At 42.6% G+C, this 17932-nt stretch overlaps 1 protein-coding gene across 2 annotated transcripts in view; it reads right to left on the bottom strand.

Moving 5' to 3' along the window:
• LOC142575410 (ubiquitin carboxyl-terminal hydrolase 5-like) overlaps positions 1–17932 on the bottom strand; it is a 38521-nt gene that overhangs the window by 8168 nt on the left and 12421 nt on the right. For both annotated transcript variants that reach the window (XM_075684768.1, XM_075684767.1), the window contains exons 8-15: positions 17416–17487; positions 15492–15573; positions 14559–14681; positions 13297–13450; positions 9315–9372; positions 9056–9178; positions 4978–5066; positions 3565–3678 (exon numbers count right to left, since the gene is read on the bottom strand). In XM_075684768.1, the coding sequence (XP_075540883.1) occupies positions 3565–3678; positions 4978–5066; positions 9056–9178; positions 9315–9372; positions 13297–13450; positions 14559–14681; positions 15492–15573; positions 17416–17487 (815 nt within the window). The remainder of the gene's footprint in view (positions 1–3564; positions 3679–4977; positions 5067–9055; positions 9179–9314; positions 9373–13296; positions 13451–14558; positions 14682–15491; positions 15574–17415; positions 17488–17932) is intronic.

The following is a 17932-nucleotide window of genomic DNA, read 5'->3' as shown; positions in this document are numbered from 1 at the left end:
GAAAATCCATGCCCAGTATAACCAGTCGAGAACATTTGGGTAGCACAAGGAAAGGCACTACGAAAGATGAAGTAAAAATTGCAAGTCTGGTAGTACATCGTCCAATGGGTGACACGAGGTGTCCTCCAGCCGTAATCAGATGTGGGCTGTCCTACACTGTCAGCACTTTGCGTAGCCAAGTGGCCAGTGATGCACTCATAACTGAGTAATCAGCTCCCATATCGACAAGTGCAGTTACCGGATAACTGTCAATGGAAGCAGTAATAGCAGCAGAAGTTCTTTTGGCAGTTTCGAATGAAGGCGTCAGCGGTTCGTCGCGAGGGGGTGGCGTCGGTGGAGGATATTTGACGGTTTGTATGACAGCGGCCTCACCCCCGGAGGTCGCCGTTTTCAGTTTCCCCAGCGCGGGCTTCCACCGTTGACTCCAGCAAGATCAAAGGCGGGTCGAGCCCAGTTTAGTGGTGCATACCAACGAAGTGATGGCGACCGTGACTGTCTTCGCTGTGGGGCAGGCAGAAGCCGGTTACTTTCTAAGTATTCCTCAATTTCGTGCGGGCGTTCGCCATAGCACGGGCAACGGGCGTCCGGATGGTATCCCCACAGACCAATCCGTCGGTACTGGCAGTCGCGATACATGTGACCACCCTCCCCACAGTGGTAGCACAACGGACTGTTGTCGGGAGCGCACCATACTGTAGACTTGCGCGCGGACCAGGATGAAAGGCTGCTTGCAATTTCACGCGGTGGACTGGACTTGGGAAGCATTGAGGAATCCCAGCAGGCGGCTGCGAGAAACGGCCCATCGACAGTGCGAAAACCCGAAGGGCATCCGCGTACGAGAACATGGGGGGTTCGGTACATGTTGGTGGCGAGGGATGAACCGCTTTGCCGATTTCCTCCAGAATAACGTCCGTAAGAGCCGCGGCACTCAGAGGTGCCGGAGCCGGTGCATAAGACTTCTGCAGTTCTTCTTGAACAATTTGCCGTATTCGTTCGGTAAGGGACTCCCTGTCATTATTTGCAGGTATGTACGAGAGAGCGCGCAGAAATCATGGTGGTTTGGCGTTCATACTGCAAGAGCCGCTGCCGAAGCATATGTTCCATGACTGTTGCCTCATGAATGAATTGAGACTCTGTTGTAGGAGGATTGCGCACGAGGCCCGCGAAAAGCTGTTCTTTTACGCCTCGCATTAACAGACACACCTTCTTGTCTTCTGGCATTAGAGGGTCGGCCCGATGGAACAAATCGCGTAATGTCTTCAACGAACATGGCGATGGTTTCGTTGGGCATTTGGAACCTTGAAGACAGTGCCTGTTCGGCTATTTCTTTCGTTTCGGGGGTGCTGAAGGTATCACAAAGCGGTCGGTAAAACTCCCAGCTGGTAAATGAGGCTTCGTGGTTCTCGTACCATAATCTTGCCACGTCTAAAAGGGAAAAGTAGACATTCTTGAACTTACGGTGATCGTCCCAGTCGTTAAAGGAGGCGACCCGGTCGAAATGGTCCAACCAGTCGTCCTCAAAGGCATCGCCGTGGAACGGGTTAGGCATGCGAGGCGCGTATGACAATGCATGGTACAGCAGCATTTGGGATCCCCTCGGTTTGGCTTGCGGTTGTTGTTGACATCTTCACGGAGCTTGCCAGGGGACTGTATTGTGGTGGAAGACCTTGGAGGCGACGGCTGCTTCGGTGGATTTCTGCCGTCCCCGAGCTTCTGGTTCAGGACCAGTAGACATACGGTGGGTGCGTATTCGGCACCTCCACCAGTTTCTCGCGAGAGGAAAAGGCAAGCAGTACGTCAGTTCCAAGCGAACGGCCATTTACTGTTCGTTTCTGCAGCAGCTACCACGCACACTTTTTCATCCTCGGCTTCTAGAGTAACTAGCGCGTGCGAATATTCACAGCCAAGAAAACGCTCTTGGCTCTGAATATAGGGGCATGGCTTATATGCACTTCTAAGGAATTTCACAGTTCTGTTGCTTTAGTCTTATCAACGTGTGCCTGACTACAACTTCATGTAATGCTGTTCTTAATACAGGCAAATGAATTGCATGCTTTTATCGAAACCATTGACAAAATTCTTGAACATATTAATTGGCTTCCCAGCACAGAACTTTTTGATATCCAATACATTCACCAGTGTTTTCATGACACTTCAAGACACACTATGGCAAAATTGAAGCATCTGTGTTCTATTGCAGGGTCAAACATACAGAAAGTACAAAATAAGAGCAAGCAACAAGAATAGTATTTTGAGTATTAGAGAGAAGTTAACATAGAACTTGTCAGTATACAGTGCATGGCACTGGTTGTCGCTGTCCTCCACCCCATCTCCTTTAGCATTTATTTCGTCTACATAATCATAGTGACACGAGAGACATGCCCATAATGTTAACTTTTTGCAGTAATGTGTCAGACTACTCCTGTCAAACTAAGCTAAGGGTTCTAATCACATGTCAAGAAGTACCCAACATATGTGCTCCTTTGCATGTGCTGGCTTTGTTTCATGCACCACCTTCCAGTAACTTTTTTCAACTACTGTTAATTGCCCTTCGCTGCATCGGCAAACTGGTCCAGTGCTTTTTTATGAAAAAATTTTAGAAAAATTAGCATGCTCCTCTCAAGGTTTGTCTTCCCAGTCTACATTTTCTAAACAGAGCTTGTGGGAATTTAGTTTATCCGAAGATTTTAGTGCTGGGGAAAAATATATTGCACTTTCAAATGACCAGCAAATGTCCTTGGATGAGAGAAGTGAAGATAATTCGGCAGAGACGCTTAAGACTGTTTACCTGTGGGAACGCAAAGGCATTGTATAGTTTGTAGAGCTTGGAACATCATGAATGCACTAATTGCATACATCAACGTGCTTATGAATGCATGCACTTGGCACACCTTTACTTGGCCAGAACCGTGGAGCTGCTATGGCATTGGGGAAGCATGTTCGATTGTCTCACATCCCGGGGGCCCGAGTTCGATCCCCACCCAGCCCACAATGTACCGAATTTTCTTTTAAAGCCGTTAATTTACTTTCATTACAGGAACCTCCCTGAGAAGTTTTCATCAATCTAATTTTTTTACGTGTTTTTACTCTTTGTACTGTTGGCCATTTTTGGTACTATCTCGGTCATGCCGGCACATTTTTGCGTAATGGGTCACATAATGCTTTTGCCTTAATAATGTAATGAGGAGGACCCTAAGGAAAACAGTTTGTGTGGTGATCACCCTCAACATGATGCTTTAGCTGGAGGCTGTACACTGTACAGTAGCATAAGGAATGAAATGGTTTTATGAAAGAAATTGCTTGCAGTGCATTTCTTCACATGAGTGCTTCTTGCTGTATGGTGCTCAAAATGTGTGAAATGGCTCGTGACTGACAACTGCAAAGTGGGTGCGTGGTCATGACTGCAATGAGTAAAGTTAGCACGTCAACTTTTTCACACAAAGCTGAATGCCTGTGGAGCGCAAAAAGCCTAGCAGAGATACAAAAATGTTACTGAATAGAAGAGGGAAGATTATATAAAAGAAATTGATGACTTGAAGTGCAGGACACAAGCATGCAATTTACTTTGAGTGGGTGGTCCAAACTGCTTGATTTCCGGCAACAGCTCTTCCCCAGATTGAAGACCATGTCCTCTCAAGAACTTGAGGTCAAGTTCATCAGGTATGAGAACTTCCACATCTGAAATGCGAGAGAAATTTTTAAAAAGAAAGAAAAAAAAACTCTTACACAGAATAATTAAAGCGCAATGTGTATTCTCCAACATGGTCTTCCAGGACACTTAAAAGTTGCTGACCAATAATTCGGACTTGATGAGGACCGCCAGGGCCTCCGAATATTCTGGAGTTCAAAATACTGAATTCGCCCAAAAATAAGGACTTTATTCCACAAATGGCCAAAATAGTTGTGCCATATTCTCGGAGTGTCACTTTTGGAGATATCAATTTTGTATGACTATAGAGCAAGATGCAGCGGTGTACGGGAGGGATGGCATTTTTGGCACATTGCCAAGCATGCAATTATCACTGTGAGGAGATGCTGCCGCCTGTCAACACAGCCTGTGCTAGTCGCATGAAGTGTCGTGACTATGAAAGTATATCTTTTGAAAGTGGACATTCATGAAGATGGCCTGAGTTTGACAACACGTTGCTGCGCGCACATATGCACACATATTCTGATGTGCGTTTTTTAATGTGTAACTTGGGTTTTGTGTCTATTTTTATTTTGCCACTGTACTCATTTGATGTTCCGTAATGTTTAATGTTCGTTTATGCCTGTGTGTATATCTGCGCGGTTCCGCTGCCTGTCGGGCTCTGCCACTCAAGCCCAATAAGGCTTTGGCAGGGCGGATTTTTGTACATCTTTTAATACTTAGCGCAATAAAGTATTATTATTATTATTATTATTATTAATATTATTATATACTTGCACACACACTCGCTTGCCCTGGGACGAGACATTTCATGGCCGTGATTTTCTCTTTTATGGTATTCCTTTTCACACATTTCGCGTCTCGACAGTGGTCAGAGTGACGCTTTGCACAGCAGCCAGGCATGAACAGTGGATGATAAGAGTGGCATAGAATTGAGCAGAAGGAGTTGCTACAAAATCACAGCCGGTATCTCGACTGAATTGTCATGCCGTCACTGCAGAGAGATAAAGGTACAGTTAATGCATGTGCTGAATTATTGTTAGTGACTGCTAGATAAACTAGGCTCACTAGTTTTGGTTTCATGGAGTACTAATGACAAGGCCAACAACTACGCCAGTGGCGTCTCAAAACGAAAACATTGCTATTTCTGCTCTGTTCAGTGGCCATACTAGAACACAGTCATGCAGTTGTAGTCTGAATTATCACACATCACCCAGTAAGGTGTCCGAAAGTTGAGCTAGTGGTGGTGCCACCGAGCTGTCCGAATAATAAAGCATGTCCAAACAATCGGTTGTTTACTGTATTTGTTGTCTCCGGCAGTTTCATACCTAACTTCATGGGAGTCCCTTGTTCGTCCATAGTAAACTTCTTCAGCTGTATCATCAGGTAGTCAGGAAAGGTTCGCAGCTTGGTTGTTCTGTTAAATGAGTAATAAAATAATTTAATTTGGTGATATCTTTTTAGCATCACAGAAACTCATTCTTTTTCCACTCACATATATTGACTGGAAACTGCCTTAGCATTTGCTTAGAACTTGCTGAATATGCCGTTTTAGGTAAGCAATTTGGACAACACAAATGTGCAATTTTCGAAGCCTTGTCATTCATAGAATTACGCATATCCATGTAAATTTATCTATCTGAAGTGAAGCTTTCATAAAACAGGTAGTTAAATGCCATAAATTTTCTGGTTCCATTCCTGCAACTTTGGCGTAAAGGAAACTGGTGCACGTGCATATGACTCTTGCATACCGATGCTAAGCAATGTGACACACACGGGAATTGTCTCAAAGCGCTAGTTGGGATTGGAGGGATCGAAGTATTCTTGTGATTTTGGCATAATGATTAGAGCATCGGGCTGCTGTGCTGGGGGACCGAGGTATGATACCACCTTTGGGCACATAATTCTTTTTTTTGTAAGTATGAGCTATCAGACAGTACAGCAGCAGCATTCATAGTCTGGAAGTCCAGGAGAGATCGCAAAGTAAGCTTTCATTTATAAGTGAGGAAAATTGTGTCAGCGTGCCTTCAGCATCGCTACACTGCAATGAATCATATACATGTCCAGCATGCCCCATTGCACTGTTAATGGCGATATCGCATGTCCTTGTTTGCTTGCTTTCTCTTCTACTAATTGTATTTCCAGTATACACTGGCACGAAATAAAAATTTGTTGTTAGTCAGTGCTGTGTTTGTCTCGTATTATCATTGTCTCGTTTTTTGTGCTGTTACCTTCAAAGTTCCTAATGCATCAACTATCCCACTTCAACATTCTATACTGCTTATTAATACTAACAACAGCCTTTTCGAAAACCATTCCTAATGCAGTCGAACTTTGCATTCCACAAGAAAAAGCTGTGTTATGCCTGATATTCATTTTAGCATCCTTGCTGATGTGAGTAAAAAATATTCACAAATTCTTACTTTTGTTATATCTGTGTTTGTTATATCCAGCTTTGGCTAATAGAGTCAAAATGCTTTCTTTGTTGCTTGCTGCACATTGTGTAATTTGTTTTTTGTGCAACCACTCATTTTTTAACGCTCTTGTCCACTAAAGTATGTACAGTTAAACCTCAATATAATGAACTTCAATATAACAACATTCTCAATATAAAGAAGTATTTACTTTTCATAACCCCTTGTCCATCGAACACTAGTATTTAGAACCTAAATATAACGACTTGTGCTTGTATGCGATTTCAATATAACGAAATTTCACTGCCACCGCAAAAGAAAGCCGTGACTATAAATTTAAACTTCCGCGGATGCAGATGGTCAAATGATTGAATTACAAGCGGCTGCTTGCAAACGGGGTGCACCTCTAAAATCACGCGCCGAGCGACAAGAGCGACCACGGAAGTGGAGCCGCATCATGTTCCATATAAAGTCCAATGCGATATCCCATCGTGCCCCTGGCACTGTGTGCTTTAGGTGTGAGTGTAAGTGTACGAGGGTGAGACAAGAAAGATGGTGGCTTCACGGGTGCTGCCTTCCCACGCGAGCAAAGGGAAAGAGGGGGATAGGGAGCGAGCTCGCGGTAACGCGATCAAGCGCACACGAAGGGGTAAGTTTGCGCACGTCTTTCTAGTGCGCATTTCAGCCGTGGCTGCGCATGGCTGTAAGCGCGGCTGAGCGCATACGCAGCCGCGCACCCTGCTTTAGAGGTGATCTGCCGCGTGTGCGAGCAGCGGGCGGGCCGAGAAGGCGTGGCATCATGTAAGCTGTCTTTCCGCGCGTTTAGTATTGGAGCGTGCGTAATCTTGAGTTTCGGTGACTGGTTGGAGCGATAGGCAGACTAACCATTCGCTCCCTGCTGCCGATGCATTTCATAATGGCGTTGTCCCGGTGCGGCCGACGCTATTAGCCACGGGGGCGGAGTGCACGCGAATTAAGCGTGGCTGGCTACGCTTAATTCGTACTGCCGATGTGAAGATATCGTCGACATGGCATGAAACCGTATATTCTGTCGCCGACTTCCGAATTCATCAAAATGAATTGTTTTCACATTGAAGTTAGCATTTTTTGATTGCCCGATAATTCGGAAATTCTGCGGCCCCTTGTAAGAAATATCGATCAGCGACTGCACTTATTAGCATAAAGGGTCGAATTTCAATATAACAAAATTTCGATATAACGAAGCAAATTGCCGATTTTACCGACTCCGTTATATTGAGGTTTAACCGTAATATGCAGGTGCCAATCAATTCTGTGTGTACCAAAACATTTACAACACATTTCTTGGAACTTGATTATTGTTAAAATTTATGCCAGCAGAACAAGCTGAAAATAATTTTTTGTGAGCTTCGTTGCATACTGAAATGTGTACTCTGCCACTGTTGAAAAGTATATTAGCCACAGTAAATGACTACTTCATGTGCATAGAATGATTGCAATATGTACAGCAATCTGAAAAATAGCAGAAAAGAATACACTACGCGACTGCACACTGGTACTACCATCAATCACCTCGACGTCCATCTATGAGCGCATTTACAACATGAAAATGTAATATCTCATCCACATTCACTGATATTCTCCGTTCTTTGAATGTGCCATATCTTGTGCACAGTGACTTTTCAACAATTGCTACAGGCAATTGAAATGATGCAGTGGGCAAAACATTGCAGAAACCAAGTAGGCATCTTGTATAGTGCCATAAACACTGTGTAGCAAAACCTTGAAGCCCCGTAATTATAAAAGTTGCCATAAATAATGATAGCAGGAGCCTGCAAGCAATTTTGGAGGAATGGCTACAAGCAGATAAGGAAATTACTAAAGGTGAAACTTTCCAAGAGCTAAGCAGACCCTATATTTGGTGAGATACTGGTGAGAAATCTAAAGGATGTACGGTAAAATCTTGCATGCTATAAAGCAACAAAATGTAAGCTCACATTTATTATTATAACTTCATATTAGAAGGGAGGTCAAAGACAAATGCTAAATAAGTTTAGATTGAGATTATTTTAAAACTCAACTTTAATTAATATTGCGGTAATAGGTTGATTATTAGAAGAAATGGGAAGGTCAAAGTTCTATTTTTTTTATATTTCACACTGAACTCCAGCACAAGTATGTGAGTGAGGCATCACAAATTTCAAACTATTTTTTCATACTAGTGCAGCTGCACCTTAGCAAACATTCTTTAAAGTATCAAAGTTGTTTTTTGCTCATTTAGAATACACTGTAGTCCATCTTTTCCAATAAAATGTTAACTAGACCTAAGAAGACAATCTTCTCATGGTCAGAGTGGCAAAAAAGAGGTGAGGCGTGCAGACAGGACACAAGAGTAGAGAAGTGGACAACACGAACGCCGACTATCAACTGAAGGGAGCACTGAGGCGAAAAAGAAAGAAGACACAAAACTCATCTGTGCAAGCTCAGGAATGGTATGACCATGAGTCAGTCGGGTACATGTAGACCGGCACATGTACCCGACTGACTCGTGGTGATACCATTCCTGAGCTTGCGCAGATAAGTTTTGTGTCTTCTTTCTTTTTCGCCTCAGTGCTCCCTTCAGTTGATAGTCTGCGTTCGTGTTGTCCACTTCTCTACTCTTGTGTCCTGTCTGCACGCCTCACCTCTTTTTTGCATTATGAATCCTTACCAACTAGCTCAGCTTTCTGTCATTCAGAGTTGCTCTTTTGCTGTTACAGAAGGGTAATTCACTAATACAGCTAAACTTACTTTCACTTTAACTGTGTACATGAGCTTCAAAGGTGTGATTGCCTCCACTGTCAAATAACCTTTGCAGTCAGTAAAGACCAGCTGGCTGCAAACACTTGTTGAAGCCCTTTTCTAGAGCTTGTCTGAAAGCAGCCTATCACCAAGTGACCACTGATAATTGAACACATCGATTTATTTCAAGTTGAGAAAGACACTCACACCAAATGTAAGACAGAGTGCTCACTTGCGTGCAGTCACCTTCGTGTTGACAGCTGTACTGTAGAAATCATCTATGGTGTCAACTGTGTTGAAGGCTTCCAGGCATGCTTTAAATGGGATCTTCGGCTTTATGCTTACATCGCCCGTGCTGCACATTGAATAGAACAGGGTGTATGTAAGCATGCAATCGGGTACATGCTTGAGTTCAACTCCTGTAACAGCAACAATGCTCGCATGCACAGCTCTAGATTTCGACTAGAGCGTAAAACCAAGGCAATACTTGCATTTTTGCCCCCATCTTCAAGAGTTCGGTTATCACGGAATTGTGTCGGTCCACGTCACCTGTACATTAATGTACAAAAAAAAAAGAGTGGAGAAAAAAATCAACACCACAAACAAGACGGCAACATTATTATAGCAGAATTGACATTCTGCTTACATTGCCTGCCTTTCTTTTTTAAAGGGCCCCTCACCAGGTCTGGCCATTTTGAGCTGACAAGTGCAGAGCATAAATTTCGTGATAACAATTGTGTCTGCAAAGTATTACATCGCTACGCACCATGGAAAGGTCTGAAATTTCAAACCGAACGCCATTTTCCCCTTAAGCGGCCGCCGCGCTCCAAGCCGGAGGATGACATACTCGTGTGCCTGCGCCTACGTACTGGTGTCCGCAGTGTGACGTCACTCGTGGTGACATGTGACTTCGAGAATTATTCAACATCTGGTATCTGTGCGATCTGTTGCTTGAATTGACGAATTGAAGTTTAGAGAAATAATAAAACACACAAACGAAATGCCTATGTGTTATTTTTTTGTTTTTTTTTGTTTTTTTACTTCGCACCGAAGCAAGAGAGATGTACTTCCACTTCGTCTGCTTGTTCCCGCGGTCGTGCGGTCACATGAGCTGGTACTGAAACTTACATTTTCTACCGTGTTCCAATGCGTGATCACGCTGTGCAATCCGCTTGTTCTGCCTCAGTATTCGTGTAGCACTGAATTGTACCGCTAGTCATATGTTTCCTTGTGCACAGCGCGCAAAATCGTGCACTGCGCGAACGAGCAACAGCTCGCGCGCGATGCCGTCAGCAGAGGTGCGTAGCGGTGAAAAAAGAAGTGCGGAGAAAAAATAATGAAGGCGGGGCCTGTGGCATAAGCGTATGCGATCCTCGAGGTTGGGTATGGGAGAATTCAGGGAAGGAATTTCACTTGCGGAGGCTAGACAGGGCGAGTGGAGAGACCGTCTTGCTTGGCAGTGGAGCCCACCTGCTGAAACCATGGGTTCACGGCACTGAAATATTTCTATCTCGGCTATTAATGAGCCAATTTGAAAAATTTTTGTGGCAGAGCACTCCCTAGAGGACACGTAACAACTTCCAGCGTATAACCAAAATTTGCTGTAGGGCCTGGTGAGGGGCCCTTTAATATAGATTTTAAAAAGATAAGCTGGTGGTAGCTAATGTTGATACACAACTTTAGGTTGATTACTTAAGGAGACAGCCATCTATTGCACTGTAGTAAAACAATCAATTAGTTAATAACAAAGTACTTCCATTTCGGTTTTAATATTATTCACTTTTTGGCATATCTTGTCATCGTGAACCTGAATCAGGGCACTAAATCATATTTCATATTGATTTTGCAGAGCTCCTATGGCTTTCACCAGTTCTTAATATCTATCCACAAGGTGTGCCTCCAAATGCACCAATTTTCCACTTGGTTTTGTCTTGCGGTGCGTGATGGAGATTCACTTGACTGCGTGTCCATCTTATGGCATGTCTAACTTAAACCAGGTGCTTTAGAGATGACAATTTTTTTATTACAGAATTAGGAGACTTGTGAAGAGATTAATTTTGTTGTCAAAAATAGGTAACGGTGGAAATCAATAAAAATGTTTGAATGATAAATTGCCAGTAAGCACATTTAAATATTTTTCACAGACATATGCTGTGATCGGCACTAAGGCTGATCGATGCTTACCATTCCGAATGCGCTATAAAATGCATTGGCATTTCCCTTGTTTCCTCTCGATGCCTTTTTGCTAAGCATTGCAAGATAGAACTATGTGAAACACTGAGATATTTCATGCCTTATCTTTTAGATTCATAGCTGAGAATTGGGGATAGATTTGGGATTCTTACTATGGCGACATGCCTTTACCTCCTTCATTTTGCAAAAGCAGTTGGACATGTTAAATCTTATCAGTTAAAGTGAGCAAAATTTGGGTTAGGTATTTCCTATTAAAGCACGATTAGTGACGTCCACAGTGCCATTGATCTCGGTCAGCAAAAAGGATCATTTTTGTGGATACCCCCATATCTACCAATTCAAATACATGAACACAGTATTGGAAATATGCGAAATTCTGCTAGCTGAAAGCATGCCTTTGTTATACCAACGCCAATTCCTAGCAAACCAACCAACAACCCAAAATGCTTCCGACTTATGTCTGTGACTTCATGTACAGGCAAAACCACTGAAGAAATGGTCCTAGGTCACCTTCACAGGCACTAGGAACAAGAACAATCAGATTTGAGAGTCATAAGCCTGTGTTCTCACATGAACACACAAGTGGCGACCATGCTGATGATCGTCACTTGGGGACTGCACGCTTTCCATGTACAGTCGAACCTCATTATAACGCAAGTCGTATCGGGCACAAAAATACATTCATTATATATTCATTATAAGCACACACACAGATATTGTAGAAAAAAATTTCTAACACACTTATGCAAAAGAAACGCAAGCGGTGTGCCTCCGATGGGCCAGCTAAAGGTCTCCTCCAGATTTTGATGGCCTGTAGGCATCTCTCAGTGCTGATACGATGCAGGGAGGCATCAGCAAATAACATATTTTTCAGTGTATAACCCGTGTCTTCGTATAAATTGCGCCCCCAATTACAACACTAGGTCAGAAAAATATCTGCATGTATGCTCTGCAGAAATAACTGAAAACAACAATGCTCAAATCTTTATACAAACTGCCCCATGGATGCATGACTCTGCCATGTCACATCTTCGGCCAGCAACTCTGTTCCCCACCTCTTCGTCAACACTGGTAATCTTCTGTTATGCTGTAAAGGACTGTTGTCAAGCTCAGCTCTCATCATCTGAGTTCTGGTTTGCTGATGCCAACTGTTAAACCAATGAAAGCACAAAATGGCAGTCCAAAAAGAGGAGGAGAATGAGTGACCACAAAAGAGGGGAGAGGGAGATCTAAACAAAACTTTAGACACATCATGTGAGCACTGCCTTCACTGCCATAAAGCGACACCTCAAGATGAAATTTGCATATAGTTTGCACCCTGACATTACCAGTCCTTCAAGGATTCATCTTATCCCCGATTCTCTTTTCCATGGCCTTGGATAGTGTCACCTCATAGCTGCAAAATATACCCAAACCTAAGGGACAGCACCTACTCAAACATTACACTCTGGGCACATACAGGATCTTCAGGCAACATCGAACACAGACTTCAACATGCCATCAAAGTTATACACTCCCATCTCAAACAAGTCAGTCTTTCCATGTCATTAGAAATATGAGAAATGTTATGGTTGTGAACCAAAGAAGTCACGCAGCAAACCACTACCACAAACCATCCACCTCCAAATTGAGAACAAAACAATTTCAAGATTAAAAGCAATTTGGATTCTTGGATTATAACTCCGAGATAATGGCAAAGCCGACACTTGGATGCATAAAACCAGGCAAGAATTTCATCAAACTAAACTCGCGTGATGTTTACCCACACAAAACAATCTGTGTTACATAGCCAGAAAAGACAGCTCTCCCAAATGCAAACAATGCGGGAATACTAAGGGATTATCCAGATAGTCAACAGGCATTTCAGCCTATACTTATGACACTGCTTAAAAGAGCCCAGACACTTTAGGAGTGGCTGCTTGGCCCAACACCTGCTAATGTGGCTGCATTAATAGAGCTTTGGGCTCACCATACCAGGTGAAATAGACGAATCCCAATTAAGAGTATAGATACCATCAACGTTGCACTTTCACCTCCATTTCTCAATGCCTTTTTACCAGCATCCCAACATCTAGTCACAGAAATCAAACGTTTTCCTCTCTCTCTCTCTCTCTATCTCAGAAATATGTTTCTAAGACAATACAAACACGAGTTTTTCATTTTGATGCTCAGCCATGCTATGTATATGCATTTTATGCACAATGCAGCATAAGAAAAAGCTAGTCTTTACACATTTCTAGAAAGTACTACACTTTATACCATGAAAGACATGGAGCTCACTTTGGTTAATGGCACTCTCCAGAGGCACTGGCAGAGCGAGGCACCAGTCAACACAATGTGTGTAGCGCACTCTCCCTGATGCAGTGCACTCCACACGCTCTTCCACTTCAAACTTGAAGCAGTTCGAAGGGTCCATTTCGTTGCGACTGTTTTTCTGCAAAGTTCACAATTTTTTAGTTCTCCCTCAAAGCTTGTTTCTCCTGTAACAGCATCAATGTACCTGAAGGGTCATTGATACACTTTTTGTGCATGATAAAATGTTCGTAATCGGTGCATGGTGTTACCGTGAACATGTGAGCCAAATATTATTCCACTGTATGCAGCAGGAATTATATAGTGTCTGAGCTAACATTAGCCAAGCTGTTCAATGAAAAAAAGATTAAGAAAACGTGGTGCAAGATAACATTAGAAGACCTATGGTGTTTGGTTGTCTGATGAACAAAGCAGTCTTTTATGCCAGATTATACAGGATATTCCTGCTAACCTTAGGCAGCCTGTTCAATGAAAAAAAAAAAGAAACATGGCACATGATACGATTTTAAGACCTATGGTGTTTGGTCATCTGATGTCGGACGATCAAACACCATAGGTCTTAAAATCGTATCATGTACCATGTTTCTTCTTTTTTCATTGAACAGGTTGCCTGAGGTTAGCTGGAACATCCTGTATAATCTGGTATAGAAGACTGCTTTGCTCTCTCTTACTTTCAAAACACTGCTCTCTTTCTGTTTTAGGCAATCTCACAAATGATGTTACGTGGGTGTGACAGCCCATAGACACCAGCCTTTGGGCACATTCATTCACGCCCTTGCAGAATTTCTCGGAAATTGGAAAGTGGCAGTTAATGCACGATTCCTGTCCTGTCACCACTCCTCTGTTACCCTGTGGCACCTCTTTCAAAAGCTTTTAAAAGGGTTGCTGTATATGCATCATGAAAACAAGAAAAAGATATGAGTGATAAGCAGGGCATTGCTATTGGTTCTTGCTCTGCAAAGAGGAACCGATGAGTTTTAGGAGAATGGGGAAAGTAAACACTGCACTCATTACACCTCTGTTCATATTAAGCCCCTTCAAAAAGTTTGAGATGTAATTTCCTCGAAAGGCACTGTACTCATTACAACATGCTGGTTAAAAAAAGGTGTCTCAGAGCTCCTTTGAAGGTATGAGAGTGAAAGTTCATGCCTGCACAAATGACAGAGCTGAAGACAAACACACAGCTGAACAAAAAACAAAACACAGATGACAGCGAAGGTGTGCCTCACCTCGACAAGTTCCAGCAAGTGCAGGAAAAACTCCTGGGCGTCTTGCTGTCGTCTCGTCGAAAACTCTATGTGGTTCTTGCTCACTGCAGCTTTGAACATTTGCGGCCTGATTCCATGTACCCCCTGAGGATTTTAACAACATAGATGGCTTTAGATGCATTTCTCACAGGAATTACAAAAGCAAATACCATGTCTAAACATTGCTAGCACTAAAGTGGGCTTCCTCTCTCGAATGCAATTATATTTTTGAGACGAAGAACTTTGAACACTTGGTTGGGCTGTGGGCATGTCCCAAGATATATGTTGCAATTTTCTGTGGAGGCATTGAAAAAGGCTTATCAAGTGCTTCAAGACATAGTCTTACGAACACAGCAGTATAATATGATTGATTTGCATCAAGTGCTTCAAGACACAGTCTTAAGAACACAGCAGTATATGATTTGTTTACAACTCATGTTAATGTGAATTAGCAGATTTCAACTACACGTTATTGCATAACATATGTCCACTGGCTCCAAGGTGATGTAGCTAAAGAAATAAAATTTGTATCTACTGCACTGATCTATAGAATTTAAAGCCTTCCCAGGAGCACCCAATATGTTATCTGCATTTCCCTCTAACAGTGAACATCTGCAACTGAGCACTTATAATCGCATTCCTTCTTGCATGTTATGTTTTCGGACTGGGCTCTTTTATGGAGCATTCCAGTGGACAAACAGGAGCACTCTAAAACTGCTCTCAAAGTGCTCTCATGAGGGCTCATGCCAGTTTTGGTGATGTCGCCTAAACCGTGGTGAGACATCACGAGAGCATTTTCCGTGCAGCAGTTTAAGCACACTTGCTCACTAATTGGAAAGCAATTTTACCCACTTAAATAAATGTTTGAAATGATTGTTTGCAAAACAAATTGGAAGGTTTGTCTGTTGAACATACCATAGTGTCCTTTAAGGAGGCGTCACTCTGATTAGGCTTCTTGGAATAGTCGCCAGAAAGAATGCCTACTGCTAACTTCGTCCTAAGATGAGGGAAGAACAAAAACAGACAATATGTTCAGAGTAAGTATCAGACACAATGAAGTTTTACATGCTGTTAATTTCTCCTTACTACATAAAAACAAAGAAAAGGGGCCTATTTTAGGTGGGTGGTGTAAAGACTGCTTAGCAACATTACTATATAGATAATACCCAATTGGCCACAGAATGTGACCTAAATGAACATTGCATGTAAACTATATGGAAATAAAAAGTACCCAAGTTAAACTAAAAAAAGTGAATTTAGTTTCGTAAAGCAGAAATAGCTGCAGCAGTGATATGACCAGGAAGTAAAACTATACTTGACTTGGTAACTTCAAATATTGGGCAAATATACATGTCTGGCATGATTCTAACAGCGCAACTTTTGACAAGGACAGAAATTTTGGTTTTGTTTCCCGGAAAGTATATGGGTAAATCATGACACTTAAGGTGAACACATAGGAGCAGAAGATTGGGACGTTGTTCACTCTCACTCGCTCTTCCATATGCAATGCTGCTACATAGAGTGATGCAACTGGCCCACACAAAACTATTACTGTAAGCTATTTAGGCTGCTCTGAGGCTGGTCATTAATTTTTCTAGGTTTTAAGGACAAAGACCTTCCATTAAAGCAAAAATATTGTGCAGATACCACCTACGATAACTGTCAGTGGAAGTGAATAATGGCATAGTTCCAGAAAGCCATTTGCATTATTAAAGGAAGGGTGTGCTTTAAGGTGTAGATTTGTTGCAGTGAAAATATTGTTTCACTTCATAAGATCATGAAGAACAGAACTGATAACCAGCACATTTGTAACTAGTATAGGGGACTGTACGTAGAAGCCAATTCATTGCACATTGTCTTCAGTGGCGTGAGCACTGACATGGAAGGCAACTGCCATCCTTCCTCTCCTGCAGCCGTCACAGTTGTAGAGGGCGGCAGGAGAAAAAAAGGGTTGTCCTTTACGAGTGCCCCACCACATCATCTAAACCATCAGACATCCCAAAGCTCTCGCGTGACAACGTGTGTGCCTCAAGTAGCTGTAATAGTTGTGCTTGATGGCAAACACAGCCAGCAGCTAGATTGCGCAAGAGCATGTGCCCTTTGCACTGCTACCTTTGTATTGCTGATGAAAGTTCAAACCACCGAGCAAAATGAGCACATGCCAAAGAAGGCTATTTTCTTTAAAATGATATGTCGAAAATGTCATTCACATCAGTAACTGACTTGACAAAAGTCATAGGGTTCTTCCATATATATGTAATTATTCTCTATATGGGGTGTTTCATTCACTACATGTTTACAATCAGACACACTCATAGGGTACCCGCATTAAAACAGCTTTTACAGCGCAGCTGTTAAGGGCTACTTTCCCCACTAACGTGTCCGCATGTAGAAAAAAATCCCAAAGATAGTGCAAAGCCAAACCAACCCGCGGCAGAGGTGATGTAGGCATTAAGCACTCCCCATATGTGGGCCGATTCCGAAGATAGTGAAATACCAGGCCAATTCGGGGTGGAGGTGAAACAGGCATTAAGCAGTTCCCATATGTGGACCGATCCCGAAGTTAGTGCAATGCCGGGCCGACTCGCGGTAGTTTGCCATTAAGGGGTCCACATACACAGCTTCGCTGGTCATCCTTCTTCACAGAGTGGAAGGGCACTGAGTTTTTTCCTGGTCAGTTCATAGCAGTGACCAACAAGAGATTTTTCAACAGTTGGTTCTAGTAAATAATGAACTGTTTAATAAATAATGTGGACTAAGTGTCAGTGCTCAGGCCTTGTTCACTTGTTAACGCTAACATATGATGATCAGCTGGATGCTCTATGCATATAACACTCACATTTGAACAGTGAAATCTTCAGCTGGATCTGGTGGGGCTTGTTCGAAAATCTGATCAGCTTTGTCATAGTACCTAAATTTAAAGAAAGAGCAACATACCATTAAAGGAGTGCCCACAACATGCAGCAATAATTTGCGCAACTTCCTCTGTCTCCCTCACTCACACGATGAAATAAGAGAACGAGAAAGCAGCAGTCAACAAACAAAGATTATCAAGCTTATCGAACTATGTCACAGCAGTCAAAATGAACCATGAGAATTAAGCGTTAAATGAGAATCTGCACAAAAAAAGCAGGTAACTCCAAGCAAAGGTGTTTGTGACAAAAGTGAGAATGAATGTGTAAGCAAACTAATAAACTGCAGGGCTTTTACTTAACACAGTGGTCAAGTGTTTATGCAGGTCTTCTGCTTTTAATACCGTAAATTGAACATTTATAGTTGTTTTGTACTATGTGTTACACAAAAAAAGAATGGATAACACAGGTGAAAACATCAAAAGTGTAATCGTACGCACCTTT

The sequence above is a fragment of the Dermacentor variabilis genome, chromosome 3, assembly GCF_050947875.1.
Source record: "Dermacentor variabilis isolate Ectoservices chromosome 3, ASM5094787v1, whole genome shotgun sequence".
NCBI lineage: Eukaryota > Metazoa > Arthropoda > Arachnida > Ixodida > Ixodidae > Dermacentor > Dermacentor variabilis.
Note: the sequence above shows the minus strand (reverse complement) of the source record. Positions and strands in the feature narration are given on the sequence as shown.